Raw genomic sequence first — 26,666 nt, 5'->3', positions numbered from 1 at the left:
CTCTAGCACCTATACATTTACTAGAAGGGTGGGGATTTTATTTGTTGGTAACCTCAAATAATCAACTGCTATTATGTTGAGAGGACGGCCTGGCAATTACTCAAAATCATGCATTAATATCTGTGAGTTAAAGAGCCAGAGTGATGGCTGCCAATGTAGTGACTGTAAGTTTTAGTCTTGCCTGCACTTGTTATCATCAATAGAGGTGCTACATGAGAAACTGTAGACTGCAAACAAAGGGTAATATTTTCCCTTTCTGCAGTCTCATCCCTGCATATTTTTGAATGGTTTGTCTTCCCTCCCCTTCCCCTTGCAATTCCAAAAAATGAGGTGAAAATGATCTGAGCACTACTTACTCTAGGGTCACCTGAGCCACTGCATCCATTGAACTGTATCCATTCTCCATGAAGATCTCTGTGTATCGGCCCATTTTGATGGCTTCCAGCCACTCACCCACGGACCTGTAGGCACCACTCCCAACTGGACTGTGCTCTACCAACAGATTTGATACTCTAAAGACAAGCAAAAACAAAGAAGCAAACAGAATCAGTATTGAGATGTACACAACATGACTCAAGTTACTTGTATTTTTATATGGTAAAGATGATTCTCTTGTTCCATTTTCAGTGGTTGCTGCAGCCTAAATCCTCCCAGCAGGCTTGTTATGCAATGTATCAAACACATCACTTCACCTGTAACTTCACTCACTTTTGAGTTACTGCCATTTCTGGTCCTACCAAAAGCAGAAAAAGGAGGGAAGATTGCTGGGGTCCATCAGTGCTGGTCACTTTTCAAGCAACACCCCTAAGGGCACAGGAACAGGCAATTCCCAAATGTCAGAAGTCAAGCAGGTGATGCAGAAGGCCAGCTTGGTTGAACAGTGATCTCCTTCAGAGCTAAGGCAAAAAAGGAAGGTATATGCCAAATGGAAGCAAGGTCAAGTGACACTGGGACAAATACAGAGATTCTGCTTGCCTCTTCAGGGAGGAAATTCATGTGGCCAAAGCTCAGCTGGAGTTGAAGCTGGCCAGAAACTGGGGGACAATAAAAAGAGTTTTTTCAAATATATTAATGGCATCTGGCAGTACAGAAATAACATCAGACCACTACAGGATGAGGATAGTCACCTCACAAACAGGGACAGAGACAAGGCAGAGGTGTTTAATGCATTCTTTGCCTCTGTCTTCAGCATGGATGACAGACCAAGGGGATCTCAGTGCCCTGAGCTGGAGGACCATGACTGCGAGAATGACCAACTCCCAGTCGACCCTGAAATTGTGCGGGATCTGCTGCTCCAGCTGGATCCCTCCAAATGTATGGGGTCTGATGAGATTCATCCAAGAATCCTCAAAGAGCTGGCTGATGTAATTGTAAAACCTCTCTCAATGATTTTTGAGCAGTCTCGGGAATCTGAAGAGGTCCCAGCTGACTCAAAGTTGGTAAACGTTGTTCCAATTTTCAAGAAGGGCAAGAAGGAGGACCCTGGAATATGCAGGCCTGTCAGTCTCACTTCAGTGTCTGGTAAAGTTATGGAGAAGATTATTCTGGGAGGTATCAAAAAACACCTGAAAGACAACACTGTCATTGGTCACAGCCAGCACAGCTTCATGAGAGAAAAGTCCTGCTTATCAAACCTGATTTCCTTTTATGACAAGGTAACCCACCTAGTTGATCAAGGGAAGACAGTTGAGGTGGTCTTTTTGGATTTCAGTAAAGCTTTTGAGACTGTCTTTCACAGTAGCCTTCTGGACAAACTGTCCAGCATACCTGGATAAACACATCATGTGGTGGGTGAACAATTGGCTCAGGGGTCCAAGCACTAAGAGTAATACTGAATGGGGTTACATCAGGTTGGCATCTGGTCACTAGTGGACTGGTCACCTAGGGCTCCATCTTAGGCCCAGTGCTCTTCAACATCTTCATGAATGACTTGGACATAGGACTGGAAGGGATACTAAGCGAGTTTGCAGATGACACAAAACTGGGAGGAGCTGTTGACTCCCTTAAAGGCAGGGAGGCTCTGCAGAGAGACCTTGACAAATTAGAGGGCTGGGCAATCACCAACCATATGAAGTTCAACAAGGGGAAGTGCCGGATTCTACACCTGGGATGGGGCAACCCTGGAGGTACACAGAGACCGGCAAATGAGATGTTGGAGAGCAGTGCTGAGGAAAGGGACCTGGGGGTCCTGGTCGAGTCACTGTGCCCTGGCAGACAGGAGGGCCAACCATGTCCTAGGGGCATCAGGCAAAGCATTGCTAGCCAGTTGAGGGAGGGGATTGTTCTGCTCTGCTCTGCAGTGGGGCAGCCTTGCCTTGAATATTGTGTGCAGTTTTGGGCACCACAATATAAGAAAGATATTCAGCTACTGGAGAGTGTCCAAAGGAGGGTAACAAAGATGGTTGAGGAGAAGAGGTATGAGGAGCAGCTGAGGTTACTTGGACTGTCCAGCCTGAAGAAGAGGAGACTGAGGGGAGACCTCATTGCAGTCTACAACTTCCTCGTGAGGGGAAGAAGAGGGGCAGGCACTCATCTCTTCTCTGTGGTGACCAGTGACAGGACCTGAAGCAAAGGCCTGAAGTTGTGTCAGGGGAGGTTTAGGTTGGATATTAGGAAAAGGTTCTTCATCCAGAGGGTGGTTGGGTGCTGGAACAGGCTCCCCAGAGAAGTGGTCACAGCACCAAGCCTGACAGAGTTCAACAAACATTTGGACAATACCCTTGGGCACATGGTGTGACTCTTGGGGATGGTTCTGTGCAGAGCCAGGAGTTGGACTCGATGATCCTTGTGGGTCTGTTCCAACTCAGCATATTCCGTAATTCTGTGATCCCTGCTACAAACAGGCTCCCCCAGTCACTCTTAATTCAAAGTCTTCAGTTTCACTCCTCCTGCTCTGTTTTCTTCCTCTGCCTTTAAAGCTCATAATTAACTTAAGGCAGCCCAGAGCCTGGAAGCTGAAACCCAAATTACATTTCCCGGCAGTGTCCATCAATGGCAGGCTGCTGTTAACACTTCAGAGGCTGCTCTTGCACAGTCATGTGGGAGTTTCAGATGCAGACAACATCCAGTGAGCCCTGCAGAGAGCAGCAATGCTCCAACCATGCTCCAGCCCTGAAACCAGAGGTAAACTGCTCCCTCACTCCAGACCTCGCCATGGCAATTGCTACCTGCTCAGTTATGCCATGCACGGAAGAAGCAATTCAGGCAAATAATAACCCTTCACCATGGCAGAAGCATCGATAGAGTACCTAGCACAAGCGACTCGTGCCATGGACAGGTCCACCACCCTACTAATGATGTGCAGAGAGCAGAGAGAGCTTGTCCAAGGTCAGCCAGGAAAGAAACTAGATTTGCCGCCTGCTTTGTAAAGCAGGACATACAGCTAACATAAGTCTAGTGTGAAGATTATTATCCACAGGTAAAAAAACATTTTCTGGATCAGTGTCTGATGGTATTCCATTTATAAGACTTTCAACTAGAAGGGGAGCTCGGATATTATATTATTATAGCACTTCAGGAATATTCATATATTTTATGAGCACATTAGTATTATTTGTTTACTTAATAGCAATGCTGAAGGGTCCAATAAAATGTGAATACTTGCAGTACCAGGAACATAATGGCTTCCCATAACATTTTATACACATGAGAAATTCAAAACTCCTAAGTAATCATAATGAGAAGTGGATTTTCATCACTAATGTCAGGAGGTACCTACTGATATGCACATGCTGTAATGTAGAGAGTGACTTCCTCCCTTATTTGCATTAATGAGAATTTCCATAAAGAACACATTACATATATAAAAAAATACTTTACAGCTGCTCTACATTGAAATTATGATTCATTTTGAATACTATGTTCTGGGCACAGCAATCTATGAGTACGGAAATACAGCCCCAAAGCCTGGCTGCTCAGGTGCTCCATCCATATCAAAAATACTCACAGCAGCTCTGAAAGGCAGAGGATTGGAATTACAGGGACCTGTTAGTGGAATAAAACATCAGCAAAATGCTTAGCAGCTCAAGGAAATGGTTTGCTGCCTACTCTCCTCTTTTCTGGCATAACAGTTTGGTACAAAAGCGTGCATGAGCCACTGCATAACAGGCCTGGAAAATAACTGTTCTGAACTGAAAATAAAAGAAAAATATCATATATTTTATGCTATCATAAACCTCTTCCTGCAGGTCTGCTGGCATTGACATTACATCTAATTGCTAATAAGAGTAATTTCTTCTTCAGACAGTAAATGATGCATGTAAAATAGCCCAAGGAATCAGATCCATCTTGTATTTAAAAATTAACAGAGATTTCAGGTTCTTCTCTTTTAGTGCGTGAAATGCCAAATGCGGGGACATGCCACTGTGGAGATGCCCAGATGCAACAGGTGAAATGGGCCACATGTAGCAGTGCCAGACCCACTTGGAAGGTGTGAAGACAAATGACTATAAGCTCACAATAGTATATCTGTTTTGGTCCACACCAGCAGTCTAACCTCAACTTATTTCCCTCATACCTGTCCTAGGAAAACAACATCTCTTTTTTTTTCCCTTCTCTGAGAATAAGTCTTTCTGAAGGGCCTTATCCAGTGTTAATTAGGGGAGCTCCACTGCCACCAGTGAAGCATCAGTGATATACATATTCATTACTCCTTCATGACCTTGCAAGGGACTGAGTGATTAGCAACACTGATGGCTCACAGAAAAAGCCTGTCCAAGACCCCAGTATGGTGGAGAAGCCAGTAGTAAAACTCATTAAAAAATATTTAGCTCTTTTTCCCCAAGTGCAGCTTTATTTCTCAACTGTGCTTACCTTACTTGTAGCTGTGTAGCTATTCAGATTCATGTTTAAATGCAAACTGGCTGCTCTATTTATTTAATGTTGTTTTAGCGAAGTGTTTGAGTGCGTTAGAAACCAAAAAGATCCTCTCATGATTACCAAGTCTCTCACAACTTTTAGTGGTGCCTAGCACGCCTGGGAGTAGTTGTGAAAGGATGTACCTGGACATCTCTGAGCTTTGCACATCCAAAAAGTTTAGCCAAGAGATACTCTTCATTTGTATTACCAAAATAAAGTCAACAGGCAGACAATTTGAGCAGCATTTACTTCATGCACTCAAGTCTTGCTGTCTCTAACCTTGGAGTAGAGCACAGGTAGCTTTATCATAGACCTATAAATACTGCTGAAACTCCTGTTTCTAAAAGACAGACCACAGTAATTTTCTTTGTCGCAGCAGCACTGCATTTAAAGTAAGTGAACTGCTCACCTGGCTGCCGACTGCAATAGAAAAAGTTGATTTGAGAAAACTCTCCTGGACATAATGAAGCTGGAGGAACATCCACCCACAGATGCACACAGGCTAAATAATCAGAGAGAATTCAACCCCAGAGGTGGGTATTCAGACAAGGAGCTTGATCTGAGAAATGGTTCTGGTTTGCGTTTGTACCTGCTCGATGCATTAACCAACGTCTTCAAGCTGCTTGGGTTACGGATGAGCTTGTCCAACATGCTGACAATTTCGTCAAACTTGGGCCTGCTGTTGCGGTCTTTCTGCCAGCAGTCGAGCATTAGTTGGTAAAGAGCAGCAGGGCAGTCCATGGGACTTGGCAGGCGATAGCCTTCCTCCACAGCTTTAATCACCTACAGGAGACAAAACACAAGGCTTTTCTTCCTCTTGCCTTTTTCCCAAATGCAACTTGACTTAAATACAGAAATATGGAACCAGCAATAGACTCATGTAGAATCCTGCCACACCCCAATTCTGTCTATAAAAGGCAAGTCCACTGAACCCTCTGTCTTTCATATTTTCTATGGGATGTTGAATAACTCAATTTTTGGTCACTGCAAAGTAAATCTAGAAAGCCAAGGCACTGCTGCAACCAGGGGGCCAGATTGTCAGGTTGTACTTGTTCAAAGCTCAGTTGCGGTCAATAGGTTATATGGCAGGAAACTCTTGGAGCCTATGCTAAGTCCACAAAAAGCAACCTACAGGGCTTTCTGGCATCTTCATGGAGTGCACTGATTTTGTTTATTCAGATGTTGGTTTCTTTTTAAATGAAAAGGCATGTGCTAGACCACAAATTTGTATTACAGTAATAAACGTCTGACTGTATTTCAAAAGAGACTTTGAATGCTAATTGATGGATGGATTCAAGGCAGAGGCAGAACAACCATCTCATATATCATTCAATACTGTCTGGGTCTAGTCGTTTCTCAGTGTGGCCGCATTTCTGCCAGGAATTTAAAATGTCAGCCCAAGAGTATGTAAATTAAAACCAGGGGAGTTGTTGCACTGATTTCAAATACAAACCTTCTATGGTTTTATATCTAAAACAAGTGGGATGCACATGTGCTGCCTGCCCTCTTGAAAGGCAGAAATGAATAAATGAGGGCAGAATTTAAGAAAGCAACTTGTTCTCCCCAGTTTGGGGCAGATTTACAGCAGGGTTCCAAGCCCAGCAGTTCCCATTTTGAACCATTACAATTTTCAGGAGAATGCAGCTCACATTTCAAGCCACAAGGGTCTGCGTCTGTGCCAAGAGAGTTCCAGCAGCCCATCTTCACACCCTCCACTCCCAAGACTCCTTGACCAAAAGAGGGTGGAAGCAGATATTTGCTATGTGGAAAACCACAGTGCTTCACTGTGGGACTCCAAGAACTGAATGCCACAGATGACATTCATTCTAGGCACCGTCTCATGATTTGAAAACATCCTGTGTTTAAAAAGAAGGCTAAGGGGTTAGGATGGAAGTTGTTTTCGTGATCTTTAGACCTAGATGAGCAGTACAGGAAGAGCTGCATCAGGCTGGCATTGCATTTCAGAAGGCTCCAAAATTCAGGATGGCATGAATTGCTTTCAAATTGTTCTCCACCACAGAGCTTTTTGTTAAGTGGAAGAGTCCTAGGAATGAGCCAGGCTGGTCGAGCAGCAGTAGCAGGAACCTCAAACTCCCTAAGGATGTACGCAGTAGAGAGGCAGTTAGGCGAGGCTTTATGATCTCCTCCAAGGGTAGTGAGCACATCTGAAGATCTCGGCCACAATGTATGCAGTCTTTGTGCACCCATCCAAGATTTCATCTGTCGGTGGAGCAGTTGTACCACTCTCCACCCAACCTACACTTGCAAGACAATCTCTTCTAAGATCTGGCTGTTGCTCCCAGCATCAAAACCCAGCCCCACCACAGTATGGTATCTGCACTGTCTGTTCTTCACATCGTGCTTTCCAGCTGGTCCCTGATTCCAAATTTGCAGCTGCCCTATAAAAAAAGCCTTGGTGTGGTACAGCCATGAGAATATTATTTGCTGTGTCCATGTGTGTATTTATAACAGTAATGGATCCCCCTCCAGCTGTAGCAGAAAGAAAATAGTAGCAAGACAGGGAGCAGACCATCTGGCACCAGCTCAGAATATCTGAACTACATCTGCAGTGGGGTTATGCGTGTTTGATATTCCTGGCAGTAACAGCACAATCAATAGTGTTAACTCAATTTACAGGATGTCGTTCATTCTGGCCATACAATGTAAATGGTATCAAAATACTGCGAGGAGCTAGGACGCTGAAATACCCTCCTGCATCTGAAGGTACCCTCTGAGTTCTAGCAATAAGATGAGCAAAAGAATGAAACAAAAAAGACCAAGTCACTTGTAGTCAACACAATGCTTAGAAAATGAGAAAATGGCACATTTGCTGTTCCATTCATTGGTGTGTACTGCTTTGTAAGACTTGAGGAGCTAAAATTTGCACCTAAGGAGGCATTTTTGTCCCTCTCCCTCTTCTGGACAAGCATTACTCACTTATGGATTGGGATATCTGAACCGGATGTTTGTGAGAGGACATTTGGGATAGTCCATTCCAGTAAACCAAAGCAACGCTTTTAGCTCTGTGTTTCATAAATCCACCACTCCGAATACTATAAAGCAACCACTATGATCATTTATCTTAGCAACCTGTGCAACACAGGTCACGAAACTCCTCTCAACGATTCCTGCATCAAAGCTTTATCTTGTGGTCAAACCAAAGCACATTTTTAGAGGGCCATCTAGAGAACAGTATGACCTTAAAATGTGGTTTGTGGCCTTTGCAGTTACAACACTGTTACCCTCTTGCACTGCACCTCCTTTAAAGCAATCCATCTGTAACATGGTGAGAATAATTTTTCTCATAAATTCTGCTTGCAAATTATGTGCTTTAATTACAAGCCATGCAACAAGAAACTCTGGTGCAACAGAGTCCAAAACTCATGTGACCCCTTGGTCCTCTGCACAAAAGCCAATGCTGTATTGCAGGAGGAACATGCCCCAGCCCTGAATTAAGGTCCGAGGCCACCACCATCCAGGCACTTGCCATCTGCACATAGGCAGAGGCAAGTAACACACAGAGGTTACACAAGCAAAGCTTGAGCAGGAACTGATGCTCATAAATATCTCACCAGTCCTCTGCTTTCTGCTTTCACACCAGGCAAGTGTGAAATTCACTCTATGCCTCACAGTGTATGGAGGCATTTGGGTTTTTTGAAACAGTTCTGCAAAGTGTAGATGTTCATATGTTATGATCCAGACAAGGGACTCCCCTGGCCATGGAGCATTATTTCACTGGCACCAGCCTTAATCTTAGCCTGGCATTTACTGAACATCTGTGCCATGCCAGTGCATCAGCACTAAAGATAGTTACAGTGCTCAGTGTGAGTGAAAAAGCTTGGCTCTCAAGTGCTGCATTCTCTGTACAGACTATGGAGGAAAGTCTGTGTATTTGATTGAGATAAATCCCTGTGTAGACACATACTGCTTTACCAAACTTCCTGCAAAAGTGACAGCCTCAGCAATGCAGAAGCGATGGGGCATTCATGCCAAACAACGTGCTCAGGTGGCATGACTGTCTCAAAGGTACCACCCGCTTCCATGCCTGGACTCAAAGTGAGATGAGACAGTAGCTCAGCATGACAGGTAGTAACATCCACTGACGGCAAAGGCTCGCAAAGAAAATGCAGGAGATGCAGAATGCTCAGCCAGAGCCTTTGCTGCCAGTGAAACGGCAGAAAGTCATGGCGATAGGGATGTTGCTTAAGAAGAAAGGATAAAACATCAGATGATGTGATCAGAGGAAACCCATGGTGAAAATCCATCCAGAGGTAGGATCTCCACAGGCAGCAGGGCTGCCCCACATACCTCATGGTGAATCTGACCTCATGCGTTAGTTGGCATCCTCAGAGACCTTCACTGTCACGTTCTTGGAGATGTGAAGAGGAAGGAGGGGCCTAGAAAATCTGGCAACCCCAGGCTTAAGTTTTTTACCCTTGGACAAGAACAGATTTTGATGGTGAGCTCAGGGTAGAATGTAGCCCTGAAGTAGGAACAAGAGATCCTTAGCCAGGCTGGGATTGGAGCTGAAGTCAGACAGGAGACAGTGTCCCCAGGCACGTCCCTGTTTGGAGATGCTTCAGAGGGTGGCCTTCAGGTCAGAAGCTCAAGGGGGCAATGGAACCTCGGAGCAAGGGGACACTACTTGAAGGGTAGTGTACAAATGAATCATAAGAGCTTTTGTTAGCACAAACTTACAAGATGTTCACAACAGGAGCAAAACTACTCTCTTGAGATCAGCAATGCATGAACAACCAAGATGCAGCTCTGTGAACTGCTGTCACTAGATCAAATCACCCAGCTTTTGTGCACGGAAACAAAGCCCTTACCATGACTCCCTTGAGTTGCTGCTTTACATGGCAGCAGGGGTTTGAACACACGATTGAAATGCTGCCAGTTTATCAGCTTCTATTCCCTGGCAGGCCTTTGTCATTAAGCAGAGGAGGGACAGGCTCCAGCTCTAACAACATTAGTGAAGCTTCAGCAGTCTGCTGGGGGAAGCAGGCTTGCCTCTGTGCAGACACACTTCCCTCTGTGCACAGCCTGTTCTGGGTTGCTGCAAAAAAAGAGGAGCATCAAATGGGAGGATCATTTCTGTCTGGCATGGGGGAGCAAAGCCATTTTTACAGCAGCTGTCCTCATCTTGTCCCCACTCTGCCTCTCTGATTGCAGAATGAATGCTGAGCCTCAAAGTCCCATTACACAGCAACTCTCACACGTGCTTACATCTTGGTTTGTCATTTCCCAGTAAGGCCTCTCGCCGTAGGACATCACCTCCCACATTACAATGCCATAGCTCCAGACGTCGCTGGCCGATGTGAATTTGCGGAAGGCAATTGCTTCAGGTGCTGTCCATCGGATGGGGATCTTCCCTCCCTAAAAGGAAAAGAAATGGAAAAAACCCACAAAAAACAGATTGCAGAGGAGGGCAGAGAACATGCAAAAGAAGACGAAACAGCTCTCCTCAGAGCACCAAGGGATGTTATTTTCTCTCTGGAAAGAGACATCGAATTTTAAAGTAAATCTGTTTGACAGCATGGGGCCCCTTTCCACATTATCTCAGCCCATAAGCATTTGTAGGCTGCCTACTAATTGGCTGTCCTGAAGGTTTGTTGTTTGAATGTTGTTTGAATGCTGGGACATGTATAGGATCAACATCTCAATTATGTTGCACGGGTTGGTAAGGGAATACAGTTCCTCCATTTCTGAGAGCAAGCGGGGGAGGAACAGACAGCTCTGAAGCCAAGGAAGACTTTGATCTAACGAGGGCTTCATGCAAATTGCTGCAGAAGTAATGCCTTTTTTTTTTTTTTTAAATGCAGTCCCGATCCTGCAGAGGGATCTGTGTAGGCACAGAAATCTGTGTGTGCAAAGACCAGCCTGCTTAGCCTCTGCTGTGGGACTGAAGATGATGCCACAGCTGTCAAATGTGCTTTGCTGTTTCCTTTTCCCCTTTCTATCATTTTAGAAATCAAACTTCAGACCAGCTCTGAGAAGGAAAAGGGGAGGGAAAGGGGATTCTGGACTAAGGAATACTTTTCTCATTGGGTTTAAAGAGTTGTCTCCCATGATTTATTAAAAAAATATTTACTGTGAAGTCCCTTCCTCTCACTGTTGAGCTAAATATTGCAAGGTCTCCCTGAATGCCCCCTCACAGTGTTTGTTATTGGAAAAATAACAGGATTTGGAACATGCTTCCAAAGCAACTTTTACAAAGTCTCTTCTTCCAATAATTATTCACAGCCTTATCAGGGCATGCCTTAAGTGAGGGGCCAGATTCTCAGCAGTGCCAATTAGCACATGGCAGCACACTGCAGCTACAGCAGGGCTGGCCGAGAGCCCTCCAGCCTGCAGGGAAGTGCTAGTCCAGCTGTGCACTGAGTCCCATTGTGGGGCTGTGACTGCCAAGAGCTGAAAGACCTTTCCCAGATCTCTGCAGGAACTGGCAATGTGACTTAAGAGAGCTCCCACCACCCGCAAAACAATACCCTTGGAAAAACACACTAATAGGACACGTCCAGGTGTGCCAATCACTGCCATTAATATTGGAGGCTCTCTCCAAGTCTGTGCTGCTGAGGATGGGTCCTGTCCACTCCCCCTCTTCAGTGCTGGGGCCATGTGGCCTCGCAATAGGATAGGTGGGCTGATGTCCTGAAATGATTGACCAAGGATGAACAGGGGCAGAGCACTGAGGCTGGAGAAGCTCTTTCTCGGGTTGGAAGAAATTACCCTCAAATTACTCAGGGTAACACTGGGGGCAATGTGCATTATTTGCAATGGGCATTCATTACACACTTACCAACATTTTAAAACAGTCAAATTATTCCAAAGATCACTACTTACCTCTCCACATGGGTACCTGAGCAAAGCAATTGCTCTTTCCTCCCTTTAGTATTCACCAAAGAGGTCAGAGTAGAGCTGGAAGCATGGCAACTTTGCAAAGCCTGCTATTTGACTCATGTACCCAACCTGAACTTGAAAGTTATTAATGAAGTTCTGCCTTATTTGGCTATCCCCACTATAAATTTAAGGCTTTTGCAAAAATAATCTGATAACAATTAACTGTTAACATCAGATCAAACCCTCATGCACAGTTTAGAGGCCCTGGATTTGTAGAAACCTCTTTGCTGCAGAGCCTGAACACTAAAATGTGGCAGGGAATAAGGTCTTGATCTCAATCCTAACTAAATCCTCCTAACTCACCCTGGTTGTGTATGCTGCTTCAGGGTCATCTTCTAGGACTCTGGAGAGGCCAAAGTCTGACACCTTGCAGACTAGGTTACTGTTGATCAGGATATTCCTGGCGGCCAGATCCCTGTGTACATAACCCATGTCAGACAGGTACTTCATTCCTGATGCAATGCCTCGTAGCATCCCAACCAGCTGAATGACTGTGAACTGCCCATCATTCTTCTGCAAAAAGAAGGAGACATTTGATGAGTTGAGAGTCTCTGCACCCTCAGGATTGTGTGTGCATGAATAAAAATGCAAAGGCAAATCTCCAGGGAAGAAAATCAGGAAAATTAATAATTCATTACTTCCACGCTCTGACCACGAAGCTTTTCTAAGTTTCACTGTTTAGATTAGGATCTCTAGAGACAAAGCTAAGGAAATGTAGTTCTTTTAACTGGAGATCAAGGAGCAAGCTGTTTCCACTGGTGACTGATAAAGAGGCTGTGACTGGGAGTGAACATTTGTAGCTATGTGTATAAGGGAACCAGGATGGGCTGTTTCTCAGCCAGCCCAACTGAATGGTATCGAATTGCAAAATCCTACCTGTAAAATATTCACACGTGAATATTTGGGGGTAGGGGCTCTTCCTCATGTTGTCACATTGCATTTCTAACCACTTCCCCTATCTTCCCTTCTCTAGCTCTTACGTTTCATGGAAAAACTCTGTCAAGTTTGCCATGATGCAGTGTGGATGTGCTCTTGAAACATCAAATTTTTCAGGAGAAGTTAATCACTTCCATGCAGGCAACTGCCTTCTAAAATAAACATAATATCCTCCAATTTATTCTTGTCTGTTTGTATCAATGCATGCACCAGGTCCATCATGATGCTGTGTAAATGTAGATCAAACAGACGACTGAGTTACTCCTCCCTCCAGACAGCACCAGTACCCAGCAAACATTTTCATTGATATTAACCCTCTGTAAACAACCCAAACCTTAACCAAGGTCCCTCTGGAAAAAGAATCTAAGTATTACCTTTAAAAATGTATCCAGAGAACCATTCTCCATATATTCAGTCACTATCATTACTGGTTTGCCTGGAAAAAAAAAAAGTGCACGAGTTTGTAAGCAATTTATTTAAAAAACATGAAAATACAGAAGTCTTTTCATAGTGCATCTGCATGTGAATATACAGGCCTGCAACAGTAAATCTACACCAAGATACTGCTGTCCCAGCAAGAGGACAAGTGTTTTTTCCCAGAATATATATATAGAAGTAGGGGAATTGAGGAGGAGGGGATGAAAAAGTAATCCCACATTGTTAGAGGTACCAAGCCCTAGAGTGTTTAGATGATGACTGAGTAAGAGGTTGCAAGCTGAACCCCGGCAACCCTCTTCTCAGCTTCACCAACAAGCCAAAAGCTTGCAGAGGCCAAATTGCACACAGCAACCTCTTTGGACTCCTCCCTAGAGCTTTAACACCCTGAAGTAACAACGGGAGCCCAAAAGGAGCAATCAGGATGATCTGAAGCTCGAGCTTGGTAGCCACCAAAATCAAGAACAGGAAAGGATGGGATTACATCCCTTCTAATTCATGTAATCCCATGTGACTACCCTTGTAAACACAACTGGAAGTAAGAAAAAGAATATTTATGTTGCAGAACAAAAGCTAGTTAAGTATGGAATGAGTGCAAGTGGAAATCAAAGTTCTTAACAAAAGATCTGGTCTCCTATTGTTGACAGGAATAATAATGTTTTTCCAAATCTGTTTGATTAATTTTCATGCCCGAGTCATTTTAATGGTAATTATATATAGTTTTTCCTCAGTTTTTATATCTAATTTCTCGCTAGCTTGCCACAATGGCATAGCAATAATTAATGTGGTGCGCTCCATTCCTTGTAAATTCAATGAAATCTTATAAGAACATGTAAATTATTTTTTATTTAAATCAATTTCCATTAGCTAGCAAGAAGCACAGACAAAAGAGGAGTTGCCAATTATTTGTAAAGTGCATTATAAATGTCTTTCATAGAAATGATCAACGAGAGCTGCTGTGTGTCACAACATGCACAGGAAGGTAAATACTAAAAATCGGCACATATTCCACCATTTAGATAGATCCTAATTTTTCCCACTTTACCATTACCTTAACTATTTTACCTAATTTACTGCTTAATTATCTACACAATAAAGGTAATTTTGAAGCTGTCCATCAAAATACTCATTGCTGTGCAAACACTACCTTTGCAGCATGAGAGACCTGTGCTGCTTCAATGCTTTTAAGTTCCTATCACAGCTATTGCCTGAGCTTGAAACTTGCCAAAAGTATTACTTTTTATATGAGAAATGCACTTTGGGATCATGAAAAATATTGAGTCCCAAATAAAATAACTGGCCCGATCTTCAAGGATGACAGCCATCTGTCTACGCACAACATGGGCTACAAATGGGAGGGAGCCATTGCTATTGGTTGGCAAATATGTCAGTGGATTTGCAGGGAAGAAAAATCCCAGGAATGCCTCAAATTTAATTTTTTTTTTTTTTTTTTTTTAAACACTAAACACTCGTCTGTAGCATGGTGTCCCTTATCTCTGACACTTCAAGGCAAGCATTGCAGTGAGAATGGTGTCTCATTACGCCACCACCCTGGGGGACCTCCTCCAGACTCCTGCCTTTGGCTGCCATCAGAGAAAAGAAAACAAGATTTTTGGCACTTATGTTTCATTATCTGAATGCTGCAGGTTGACAGTAATCACAGAATAAATTAACCCCATATCCAAGAGCGTGGAAATAAAGACACAAATAGATAGCTTTCAACAAAGTAAATGAAAAGTAAACACTGGCCCTTCTAAAGCACTGGGCTGACTCTCTGTGTCAGCAGGGCTCTCTCCTGCTGGCATTACGTGGCCATAAAATGTATGTGGATGACACCCATATCAAAGTACTAATGCAACATGCGCACCATCAGCACAACCAAATGGCATGCAAATGAAAACAGGACTGTCACTACCTTTGTAGAGCAGAAATAGCTAAGGGCTTGTCTGGAAGGGGACAATGAAGATGGTTAATCCAAATTAACTCAGGTGTGCATTTGAACTATATTAGTTAAATGGTATGAAGCCCCTGCACGATATTATCTTTCAGAATTAAAAATGGCCTAATTCAATTTCACTTAATTTACTTCCAAAATAAATCATGATGCATCAAAGACATTTTACCCTAAGATCTGAATCTACAGTAGGCCAATGAATGAAACACTGAAGGAAAAAAGAAGATAAAAAATACTTCGAGACAGCAACACAGTTTGTGATTCATGAAGGTTGTTTTAGTACATGTAAAAGAAAAGAAAAAAAGCTGTGAAGATGCTGCTGGAAGAAATTCTGAATGGAGTAAACTAGCATGCACTGAGCTAATGACAAACTAAGGGTGCATGTACCCACCCTGCATCCAAACTCCAGTTGCTCCAAGTCTAATTTGGAAGCAGAGCTTCTGGTGTTTCCACAGCCTTTGGAGCAGACAGCCACTTTATATAAAAGGCAGCTTGCTAGGGAGGCACATTCTCTCTGAAAGTGGGATTTCCCATCCACCCCCTGAGGCCCCAGTGGCCAGAAAGACTCAAGCCCATGCCAATAGCAGCTTTCATGGATGTCTAATCATCAGCCTCTTCCTGTCCAATATTCCACATCCCTGGAGGACTAGAAATTGGAGCTTTTATGTATTAAGAGTTACACAAGGTGTCCCTGAGAGATTTTGATATTTATTCAATTTTTAGGAGAAATCTATTTTGCTTATTTTTTTCTTCTCTTAAAAGTCTTAGGAAATGCAATTTCATGGGAAAAAATGCAAGAAAAGGCTGCTGATTGCAAAACAGCATTGATTCTGTGTAGGTTATAAGGATGTGAACCAGACAAACAGCTAGCATCTCTATACCTTGCCTAGTGCAGCTCTGAAAAAGAACTAATGTCGGAGACACTTCCTCTGATTAATGACAAATAGTACCAAGAGCAGCCACATGGCACCAAACACCACTCCTTGAACAGTAGTAACTAAGCTCTGATGTTCCCAAACATTAAGACAAGAGGGAGACAGCCATTCACGCTTGTGAGGCTGGTGCTTCTGCACTTAAGGGACACCTCAAAATAAAGTAGTAGCTCTTTTCAACAAAATAATCCTTGATGCAAATAATGTAGATCCTTCAAGGCTTTAAAATGAATGAGTAACAACACCTTTGAACATTTTCGACAGCCTCAGCACAGCACCAACAGCCAGAGAGGCTTGGACTGGGGACATTTGGATGTGCTGTCCCTTTCCCTGCCCTTATCTTCAGTGCATGCAGTAATTCGGAGAAGAACTGGGCTAAGAAAGTTATGGAAGGTTTTGCTAACTGAAAAGTCAGATCTCAGTAACTCTTGTGCTGAGATGTTTTGCCAACACTTCACATTTTCCTCAAGCCCTCAACTCCACTCATAATCTATATGCCAGCATCATGGGCAACTACTACCAGGGGCATCACTATCAGATCCCAGGGGGACCTTGCCTTAACTGTGGTTTTATACAGTCCTCTCATTTTCAGCTACAATCCTGTTCTTCTTCTCTGCTTCTGGAAACCTTCTGTTCTTGCTCACATCCTATGTGAGTGATCACTAGACCATCAGTACTACCCTCTTGTGGGCTTTGCTTCAGTGGTTTCTCAAAAGATGGCCGCTGGAAATCATCAGGGGTTGTGGGATGGGTTTCCCCCCCTCTCCCAGACTCTTGGTAGCAAAATCTTCCTCATTTTCCTGCCTGAGAAATCATTTTCTATTTCCTAGCACATTTTTGCTCACCCTGGGGATCACGTGGTTTCAAAAGTGAACAAAGAAAGGCAGAAATAAGAGGCAAGTCTGCTTGGAAAATTTAGTGGTTGGGTTGGTGTTGCTGCGTTCGAAATGCTCTTGCATTTTGTAGGTGGTATTTGCTGCTGAACTACTTGCAAGGCACTGGCATCCAGATATCCCAGGCATACTGCCATCTCTATCATCTACACACTGTATGAGACTGGCCAAAAACATCTCCCATTTCTGTGTCATTTGGGCCTTCAAAGAGGGGTTTGCTCCTAAACTATGCATACTATGCCAAAGTGAGGCAAGGTCTGCAGAGGCAGTTACAGTTTTGTATCATTTTAGCTATTATCTATTCATTGTAGCTGGATGAACACCAAAACCCTTTGGGCACAAACCCCCTTCACTGTGTTGAGAAACCTGTTTCTGGCTGGACCTATCAAGTGTGACACTTCAGGCAATGAAGTTCACTTTTTTTTGAGGAATTAAGAAAGGTGCAATCAAAAAGTGAATAACTTCAGTCTTTTTCCCCTGACCAACTCTCCCATTGGCCAGAGTTCAAGAAGAGCAGTCCACACCAACTTGTACCTACTTTTTGTGACAACGCCTTCCAGGTGGATGATGTTGGGGTGGTCAAACTGCCCCATGATGCTTGCTTCTCCCAAGAAATCTCTCCTCTGTTTCTCTGTGTAGCCCACCTTCAGGGTTTTGATAGCCACTGGAAACTCACGCTTTCCCTGCAGCTTCAGCCGCCCACTGCAGACTTCCCCAAATTCACCTTCAGAGAAAAGTCAGGAAACATGGGATCATAGCGTGTCCAGGGAATGTATGACACATATGTGTCTACAGGATGCAGCTCAGCCTCAGCTGATCAAAAGCACGCAGGGCTGCCCTGCACTCATGGATGTGGATTGCTGAACATCACAGTATCACCATCTCAAATAGCTCGTGTACCAAAAGCCGAGTAATTCATAAGCACAAGAAAACTAGGAATAAAAATGTATTTTTCCTTTATTTAAAAAGCTATGCTTTATATTCTACTGGTTTTTTTTTTCATTTCATACTTTTCTCTACTAGATGAAAAAGACCTGTCACATTCTATACCATGGCCCTGTATGGATAGGTGTAAAACACAAACCACTTGCTTCTTAACCTTCCTTTGGTAAGTTACATAGTTGGAATGCTGTTAGCTTTTCACACTAACATATATTTTCATAGAATATAAACCCTTTACAATTTTATGACTACTTTTAAAAAAAGTAACCCAAATGGATCTTTTTTTCTGGTGAATAGTAAATTACCCCCAAACCCATAATTTTACATCATTGAAAATACTCCTAAAGTTGGATGCAAACCTAAACAAAGAGCTTAACTGAAAAGAAAATGGAGTTTCTTCTTTTAACCAAGGAAGTTTAAAGCTTTGGACTTTGGTTTGTGCTTTTTTAATCTCCCAGATGACTTCTTAATTTTTTCTTCAAGACTGGCCTTTATGAGGGAGGTGAAAAAGGTTAAAATGGCAAAAAAAAAAGTGAAAATTAAGTGACTCATTTCCCTTAGCATCCACTGAAATAACTCAGCTTGGTCCAAATGTGACCATTTTTTGACACTTTCAGTTCAGTTACTGCATTTCAAAACTGCAGACAAAGGGAGGTTTGTCCCAAACTTCAGTTGGAACATGCTCGCCATCACTTGCGGAGTAACTAACAGCTCAAATATTTCATGGCCCTTCCCAGATCTCTTATATTAAGAAAGCCAACCCTTCACGTTGCTAAGGGTCATGAAATGCATTTCCATACCAGCTCCAATAACTCTTTCAATAGTTATGCATGAAGCTTCAATCTCCTTGGCAAACTCGTGGACAGCTTGATTAGGGTCCTCATAGGTGTGGGGATCAATGTAGGTCCTTACTCCAGGCAGCTTAACTGCAGACACAAATTTAAAACATTAATGGTGCATGACAATACGGAAGATGGGCATTACACACTCCTGTCCCTTGAACTCTGCTTTGATGGAAAACATTGCAGCAAGGAAGTCTACTTCTATGGTGAAAATTAATACTATTCTTGGAAAATGATATTTAGTTTATATGTGACGCATGTGCAACTTCACTGTATTTAGAAAAGTACATCATAGTGCTCAGCTGGAATGATGTACAGCTAAAAGTCCCTTTTGGTGCTGTGTAATGGGTTGGTCGGGGGTCTGATGCAAAAGGATCCCTTTCTGGAACTGGAGAGAGTACACCAGGAGGAAAAGTGCAAAAACCAAGATGTTTACAGGAGCAACTTGTGAAGCAAGTTGGATGGATAGGGGTTGACGGAGAGCTGAAACAAAATATGCCCTACCAGTCACATACTAGTTAATTAATCAGCCACATTATTTCAGATGGCATTACTGAGATTTAAATGAACTGCATATTTGCAGTACAAAGCCTGTGGGTTGTACCAGTATAAATATAATCGATAGTAGGCTTTTTCTCCAGGATTTGAGAGGGGAAAAAGTATTTTCATTATCCATATTATAAGTTTGTTTTGACAATCATTAAGGCTACTCACATGAAGAATTGCTCATCAGTCTAATGAGACAGCTACATTACACTGTGGCTCTTAATTGATTTGCTTCCTGCTGCCTTCATTATAAAGCACTAATGGAAATTTGACTTTCACTCAAGATGCGTTTGCCTTTTCCACCCCAAAAGGCACCTCACTGTTACCCGTGCCCAGATCCCACAACACTTGACGAAGGAAGGCTCTTCAAACGCTGGCTTTGCATGAGCGGAAGGACTGATAGTAACCATGAAATTTACTTCCTAGCATCACTGCAGAGGGCTTTTTTATACAAAGGCATTAACATAGCATTTCTGAAAGCTTCCTATGAGCAAGAAATAGGTGTTATTCCTCACACCTCTGCAGAGGCATCCAACGCAAAGAGTAGCAGTGGGCTTGGTCCTCATGGCTGGCTGGGGTGAAGCAAGGGTTTCAAACAGGTATTTTGGACTGATGCATCCAGACCACAAAAATGCAGAGTTTTTACGTGCTGACCAGGAAAATTAATAGCACCATGGGTCACACAGCAAAGACAGAGGAACAAATCAAAATGGCTCACTAGAGAGATCTGTTGAAAACGTACAGGTGTGAATAGCTCAGCATATATAAGGGCTGTTCAAATGTTCGGTTCTCTGTGGGGCTTACAGCAGGGGTGGGGGGGACCTACTGAACAAATGATTCTTTTGTAAATTACCATAATTTTCAGAAAACCATGTCTCAGTTGTATTTATTACCACAAAAATCCAAAGACACATATATACATGTTTTCTCTTTACTCACTGTGGCCGTTATGAAAATGCATCTTTTCTTCTTCTGGATCTTGTTTAGCCTTGCTATAGCCACATCGCCTGGAAAAAAAACCAAACACAACAGAAGAGTGTTTTCGTCTCTGGTATGGCAAAATTCCGTTCTTTACTTTAAATCACACAAAACACAAAAACCCAGAGCAGTGACAAACCCAACCTCTCTAGCGGCTCTATTGCTGCTGTCCCACTTTTAGCTCATCAAACTACTTGCAATTTTTCTAATGGGATTCAGGGCCCAAGGCCCATAGATTTTCAGTAGGACTTGTGTTTCCAAATCCCAGAGATGCTTCTGAACAACTCCACTCTATCTTACATCTAATGCAGCTATTATTAAGAAGAAAAAAAAAGCCAGAACAGGAAGGACAATGGAAGGGGAATGGGATGCAACATAAGAATTGAAGAAACAAGATCTCCTGGACTGCAGAGCTTTTGCAGGCATGTCTTGCATACTCCCCCTTCATCCACTGGGCATTTGCAAGGAACTTGAAACTTTGATACTTAAGAAAACAGCCTTGTGTGAACATTAACACCTTATACGCATGCCAAGTAATGGCTTAAATCAAATCAAAACCTGTTGCCTCACTGCCTTCAAGGGTCTCCTATGTATTTCTGGCTCTGCACAGCATTTCCTGCACATCTCCTGACTTTCCGTCATTCGCCCTCTGCCCAGGAAAATAAAGATGGAAGAAGACACGCAGTCCCTCCCTGACCTATCTTGCTCCCACTGTAGCACTAGATAGTGCAAGGATGCTGCTGAATCCTACCATAGAGTTGCAACCGCAGTCTTATCAGAATTGCATCTCCCTCAGGGCATCCTCCTATTAGTCTTTGGTTGGTCTTCCCTGGCTCAGCCCTCATTCTTCTTGTTTTTCTAGGCAGTGACTTTGCATTGGCATTACACTTCTTATTTGGTGGCATTTCTGAGATCTGCTTCACTTAGACAACCACAAAGGAAGCCACAGGATAACTGTATAGACAAGGAGAATTGCTATACACACACATACATTTAAAAATATGGGATCAGGTATGTAGGATGCACATGTATATGCCAGTCATTCCAAGGACCTGATATGACAACTGGGTATGGGAACTGGATCATTCTTACAGCAAACTGCATGGACATGAGGCTGAGAGACACTGCTTGGTAGAGTGAAAAACCTAAAACAGACACCTGCAAGCCAGTCAGCATGCAGTGGGACTGCTAGCTGGCAACCTCAAAGAAAGTCTCAGATTACTAAGAAGCCACTTAAAGCTGAGAAACTTGGAGACTTCTCTTCCATTGCCCGTGATTTTTGAGCTAGGGGCATGTGAACACTCCAGCATCACTCACAGCACAGAGGAGCATACAACTAGCAGAAACAAAACTGCAATTAGGAGGAGGCAGTAATAGGCATCTGCATGAAACATGCCCTCAGCATGAAGTCCTATTACAGGGAACTGCTGTCTGCCTGGATGCAAGGGGCCCAGCAGCCTTTCGACTATAGGATTTTGGTACTGGGTTTGTGAAACAATCACAATTACAAACAAAATCCCGAACATGACAAAACTCTGTCACTGAGCTGGACCCAGCAGAGCTGGACGTCAGAGGGTTGAGAAAGGGAAAAGCAACATGAGCTTCTGGAGCTACTCCAGGGAAGAGGAAGCTTACCTTGGGGAGAAGGGGAGACCTGTGTCATAGGGAGAGGAAGGAAAAACAGAGATTGCAAAGGTTGTGCAAGCGCAGGGGAATGGATCAAGATAAGGTGCAGAAGACAAGGGGAAAGCCAACAGGCAGTCCAGGGACACAGGCAGGGAGATAAACAGATTGCAACTGATAAACAGCCAGGTTATCCATGCAGGGCACGATTTCAGCAGTAGCAACCAAGCTGAGACCATCACACTTTGAATGCAAAACCCACAAGAACGGCAATGAGGTGCCCGGACGCATGGCTCAGTTATTTGCGCATCTGTGCTCATTGCCCTGCTCCAGTAGCAGCAGTGCCGTTTCCTGAGATGGGGTCCTGCATAATTAACTCAAACCCTAAGCACTAGGTCTACATGGAGACCCTGGGAGTAAGGCTCACTTTGAAGCACATTCTGGTGTTCACAAACTTCATCATTGTACTACCTCCCCCTTTAACTGAATAAACTAGAGATACGAGTTTCAGTATCAAGTCCCACTTCTGGCAACCCCCTTTTTTCTGCTGCAAGTTGCCAAAAGTGACATCAATTTTCTGCAGAAGTAATTTTTCTGGACAAATGCATATAACTTAATTTTTCTTTTAAAAATACACAAATATTTCAATTCATCCTTTTACCAAATGCACATATCCAAGATTTCTTCTCTTTGCCTTTTGAAGCAAATGCCCTCATCTCTTCTTCAGGTTTGGAGTACTTCACCTACCATCATCCTTTTTATGACCTGTATCTCCCGATTCTTTGACCATAAAGATGGAGGAGACAGAAACAGGGAACATGCCATCCCTTGCATCCAGTGATTTAAGCACACCTTGATGCACAACAGTCTATGTTTTACTGCCCAGGGACACACTCAAAGGGCCAATTCAAACCACTTGGCTCCAGCTGTACCCTTCTCTCAAGCTGGGTAACACATACAGCAACATGTCATATTAGCATATGAAATCAGGCTCTGGGGCACCCAAAGAATCATTAAAACAAGCCTTGACAAGACATATCAAAGTGAAATGGCAGCTAGTGGACTGTGACTGTCAAGCAACAGTTGGGTGTCACTAATAAAGCTTGCTGCAAAACCTGCCTGTTGCAATCACTTGTGCCCTTCTTAAACTCACTTTCTTAAACTACCTAGAGAAACATGCCATGTATTTGCTAACTAAACTGCACTTAGTCCCTTCTTGACCTTCAGGTGCTTTAAATAACACACACACAAGCAGTTTTTTCTCCTTTTTCCCCAACTAAATCCCATAAAAATCTTCAGTTTCAGATTAACAGTTCTGATTCATTTTGTGAATCTTACTGGCAGATCAAAGATTCTAAATATTGCGGCTTTGCAATACATTTTAGGAGAAGAAAAAGCTCCCAATTGTTTGTGAAATAGTCCATTTCTGCAGGTACATTTGCTCTTACTATTTAATGGCAAAGCTTCGATGGAAGACTCATTCTCCAGTTTATTATCGTTGTACATACTATAGATTTCCTATATCTTTTCTATATCATGCATAGCAAAAGCATAAATATCCTGACACTCATTTCATCTCCCACTGAGCTGGAGACACTCAGCCAAAAAGGTAACATAATTCAGCAGCACACCTGAATCTCAATTCATTTACTCCTGTTGTGGATTTGTCCCAGTTTCTCTGTCTAGAAAGCAGGTGTCTTCCTTGCACAGCTCCGTGTTTTTCAATAAAGGTATCAGAGGAAAAAAAAAGGTGAGACTTTAAATATTCTTAAGGCATCATGTCTTATTTAAAAACTACTTGCAAATTGGCAGGCAGCTCGTAAAATATTTATGGAGCAGATTATAAAAGTGAAGTTGTAAAATGATCCCTATATAGGTTTATAAAATATAAAACGGACAGGTAGAAAGATGAAGAATCCAGCTGGGAAACCAATGCCCACCACCTTGCATGGCAGAAGCCAACTCACGGAGAAAAATCCTCCAGAAGTGAGGTAGGAAGATATTTATTCTCTCTGGACTGATGGAGATTCTTTGTGTCTGCCCTGTGCTTCAGGGTGCCCTTGCTGAGTTGTGTGTGGCCCCTCCACTACTTGAGTCGTCCCCCTGAAAAACAGAGAATGCCCAAGGGAAGGAGTTTTCGTCTTCCCAGCTGGGGCCACTACTCTGGTCACAACTCACGCAAGACACATGGGTGAATGTGGATCTTGGACATCCAACCCCAAGGTGGTGATGTGGAAGAGTTTTACATACTTTTTTCACAGGCATAGGCCAAAGCATCTCAGCACACAGCCTAGGCATTACCGGAAATGCAGGCAGGGACAGCATTTAGACATCCCCAATGAGGAAAGGGACTTCATCTTGCTAGATGCAGTCAGTCCAATTGAACAGGTTGTGCCCTGAAAGTAGCATGCAATCTCCTATCTCAGCTGCAGAGATTTATACATGTATTTAATCTCTTAAATATGAGATAAATGAAGTGTGTGTGCTTCTCTGAAACAGAGACAAAACACCACTTGTTTTGCAGGGGTGAGACCTTCACTGAGAAGTACACCTTCTTGATAAGTCAGCTTTGAGGAATGCATCCAACCCACCTCAAGCTGTCATTTCACAGGAGGTTTGCAAGGACTGCAAGATTGTCATTTTACGAGGGGCTGGTGCTCATTTCAGACTATTTGTTCCAAGATGTTAAATCAACAAAGCTGCATACGTGTTGCAGAGCAGGACTATGTTCCATGCAGAGGAACAAACAAACACAGATCCATCCATCTGGCCAAGATCCTGTCGCCTCAGCTCATGTGTGGAGACAATAACTTGTTCAGTAAATAGCTTTATCCTTGATAAACAATACCGATATTAAGAGGCAGAAGCAAAAGCCTACCACTCGTGATGTTGGTCCATGTTCAGCATTTGATTTTACTGCTTAAATCCTAGAATAAATTCAGTATCACAAAATCAGGGACTAGTGTAAAACTAACAGCTCTTATACTGGAAGTTACTTCCCATTTTTCTGTTCATTTTTCTCCTGCATGAGATCAGAAGAGTAGTAAAAGGTTTGGTGATGACAAGCTAAGATCTTCAGCTCAGTGCAAAGATACACTAGATGGCTGGCCTGAGAGGAACCAGAAGAGATTCCCTTCCTAAGGGCTGCAGGCTCAGAATCTTCTTAGCTGCTTTCCCAGCACTGCTGTCCACCTCTACACAGTGTGACCCTGTCTTTGACCCCTGATTAACTTGGATGCCTTACAAAGGAAGTTTCACAAATCCAGCAGTGGTATTTTTAGCCTTTAGTCCTTCCCTGCCTTTGTAGTGAATGACTCCCTACTTTCCTAGACCACTGCCAGAACAATTAAAAATAATTTAAACAAGATACCATTTTCTCCGCTTGCAGGAAGCTCCCTCTGAAGTGATCTCCATAAATCTCTCTAAAAAGGTTGTTGTGCCTTCCTATAGCAGAGCCAATGACATCTGTGCCTTTAAGTAACTTTTCCCATTTTCCCCTCCCAGCTTGTTGCTACATTGGTCTCTGCTGCTTAGGAGGAAACCTGCAGAGGGTGTTTTCCAGGTCAGCCAAGTTTTCTTTATGTCTCTCCTTTGTAGCCATCCAGTGCATTCCTGGTCTCCTCTGATAAGTATTTTCCATTGCTGTCACACTCTGGTTGAGGGCCTTGCTGAAGACATTTGAAGCATGACTTGCAGTGAGGGACTGCTTGTGCACTGATGGCACAGGCATGATAGACAACAGAAATACCAGGAGGTTTTCTTTCAGCACAATCATTGTCAAAATGGTGGCTCATGTACCAGAACAACATTTTGCAGGCACACACTTTGAGCTGAGCATCAACTGAAAAGTCACAAAAACCAACCGAAAAATGCTCCATCAGGGGAAAAAACCCACAAACCCCCCTTCTGTTTTAGGGCCTTTGGGATTCACATTCACAAACTTCTCCCTGGTTCAGGCCTCTGTCAAAGCAAAAATACAGCACTAGAGGACCCCAAAATGGTCCACCTTAGAGACTGCTGTGCCCTACAGCAAGGACTGCACCGCGACCCAGCTACCACCATGCAAAGCCTCAGCATCCCCCAGAAAACACAGTAGAAGAGTTTCACATCTCTCACCAGCTGTGCTGAAAAACCATCCCAATTTAACAATGCATGTGGGATGTCTCAGACCTTCTATGGTCTCAAGCAGCTACTTGATGGGGATGGTGATTTCATGAGTTTCAGGAGATTTGGGAGGATCTGTGCACAGATTACAGTCAATTCAGGGGTCTAAAATGTATTCCCTTTGGGAAGCAACTCAACTTGTGTCCAGACAAACCAACGGAAATTAAAATCACCCCTCCTTTGATTAGTTAGAAAAGAGGGGAGAATAAAAGAGAGTAGAAACTGGTGAGGCAGCCCAGATGGTGGCAAGAACAGGACAGCATGCAGTACGGACACGCACCTCTTGATGCCCGCAGAGATATGTCCAATACTGCTGGAGCATATCGTTGGCAAACAGCATCATGTCATTGCTGTGTATGTCATACATTGACATGTATGTCGATGACATACAGTTCATTCCACTGACATGCATGTTACATGCCACTAAATACCTTTCCACTCCCGCCTACCCCCTGCCTCCTCTCTGGGGGCAAATCACCTCCCCCACCCCCTTTTAACGACAAGAAGCAGAACTTGATGAGTGTCCAGCATATGTGATATTTTATTAGACACCTGGTGCGGTGTCTGGATTGATCATGTCATAACATATCGGCTTTTTTTCCCCTCTTGCTGGAGACACACTCTGCTTCAGGTCACGCTATTTCCAGTTGTTGAGATAGACAAG

General features: G+C 43.4%; 1 protein-coding gene across 14 annotated transcripts in view; it reads right to left on the bottom strand.

Moving 5' to 3' along the window:
- EPHA5 (EPH receptor A5) overlaps window positions 1-26,666 on the bottom strand; it is a 237,421-nt gene that overhangs the window by 44,736 nt on the left and 166,019 nt on the right. For 13 of the 14 annotated variants that reach the window (XM_064652179.1, XM_064652173.1, XM_064652172.1 and 10 more), the window contains 8 exons: window positions 20,177-20,244; window positions 18,650-18,775; window positions 17,446-17,631; window positions 13,068-13,129; window positions 12,061-12,270; window positions 10,084-10,233; window positions 5,447-5,640; window positions 357-512 (listed from right to left, as the gene is read on the bottom strand). In XM_064652179.1, the coding sequence (XP_064508249.1) occupies window positions 357-512; window positions 5,447-5,640; window positions 10,084-10,233; window positions 12,061-12,270; window positions 13,068-13,129; window positions 17,446-17,631; window positions 18,650-18,775; window positions 20,177-20,244 (1,152 nt within the window). Of the gene's footprint in view, window positions 1-352; window positions 513-5,446; window positions 5,641-10,083; window positions 10,234-12,060; window positions 12,271-13,067; window positions 13,130-17,445; window positions 17,632-18,649; window positions 18,776-20,176; window positions 20,245-26,666 lie in introns of those variants that run through there. The other variant, XM_064652180.1, reaches the window with a different exon arrangement.

The sequence above is a fragment of the Pseudopipra pipra genome, chromosome 4 (assembly GCF_036250125.1).
Source record: "Pseudopipra pipra isolate bDixPip1 chromosome 4, bDixPip1.hap1, whole genome shotgun sequence".
Classification (NCBI taxonomy): Eukaryota; Metazoa; Chordata; class Aves; order Passeriformes; family Pipridae; genus Pseudopipra; species Pseudopipra pipra.
Note: the sequence above shows the minus strand (reverse complement) of the source record. Positions and strands in the feature narration are given on the sequence as shown.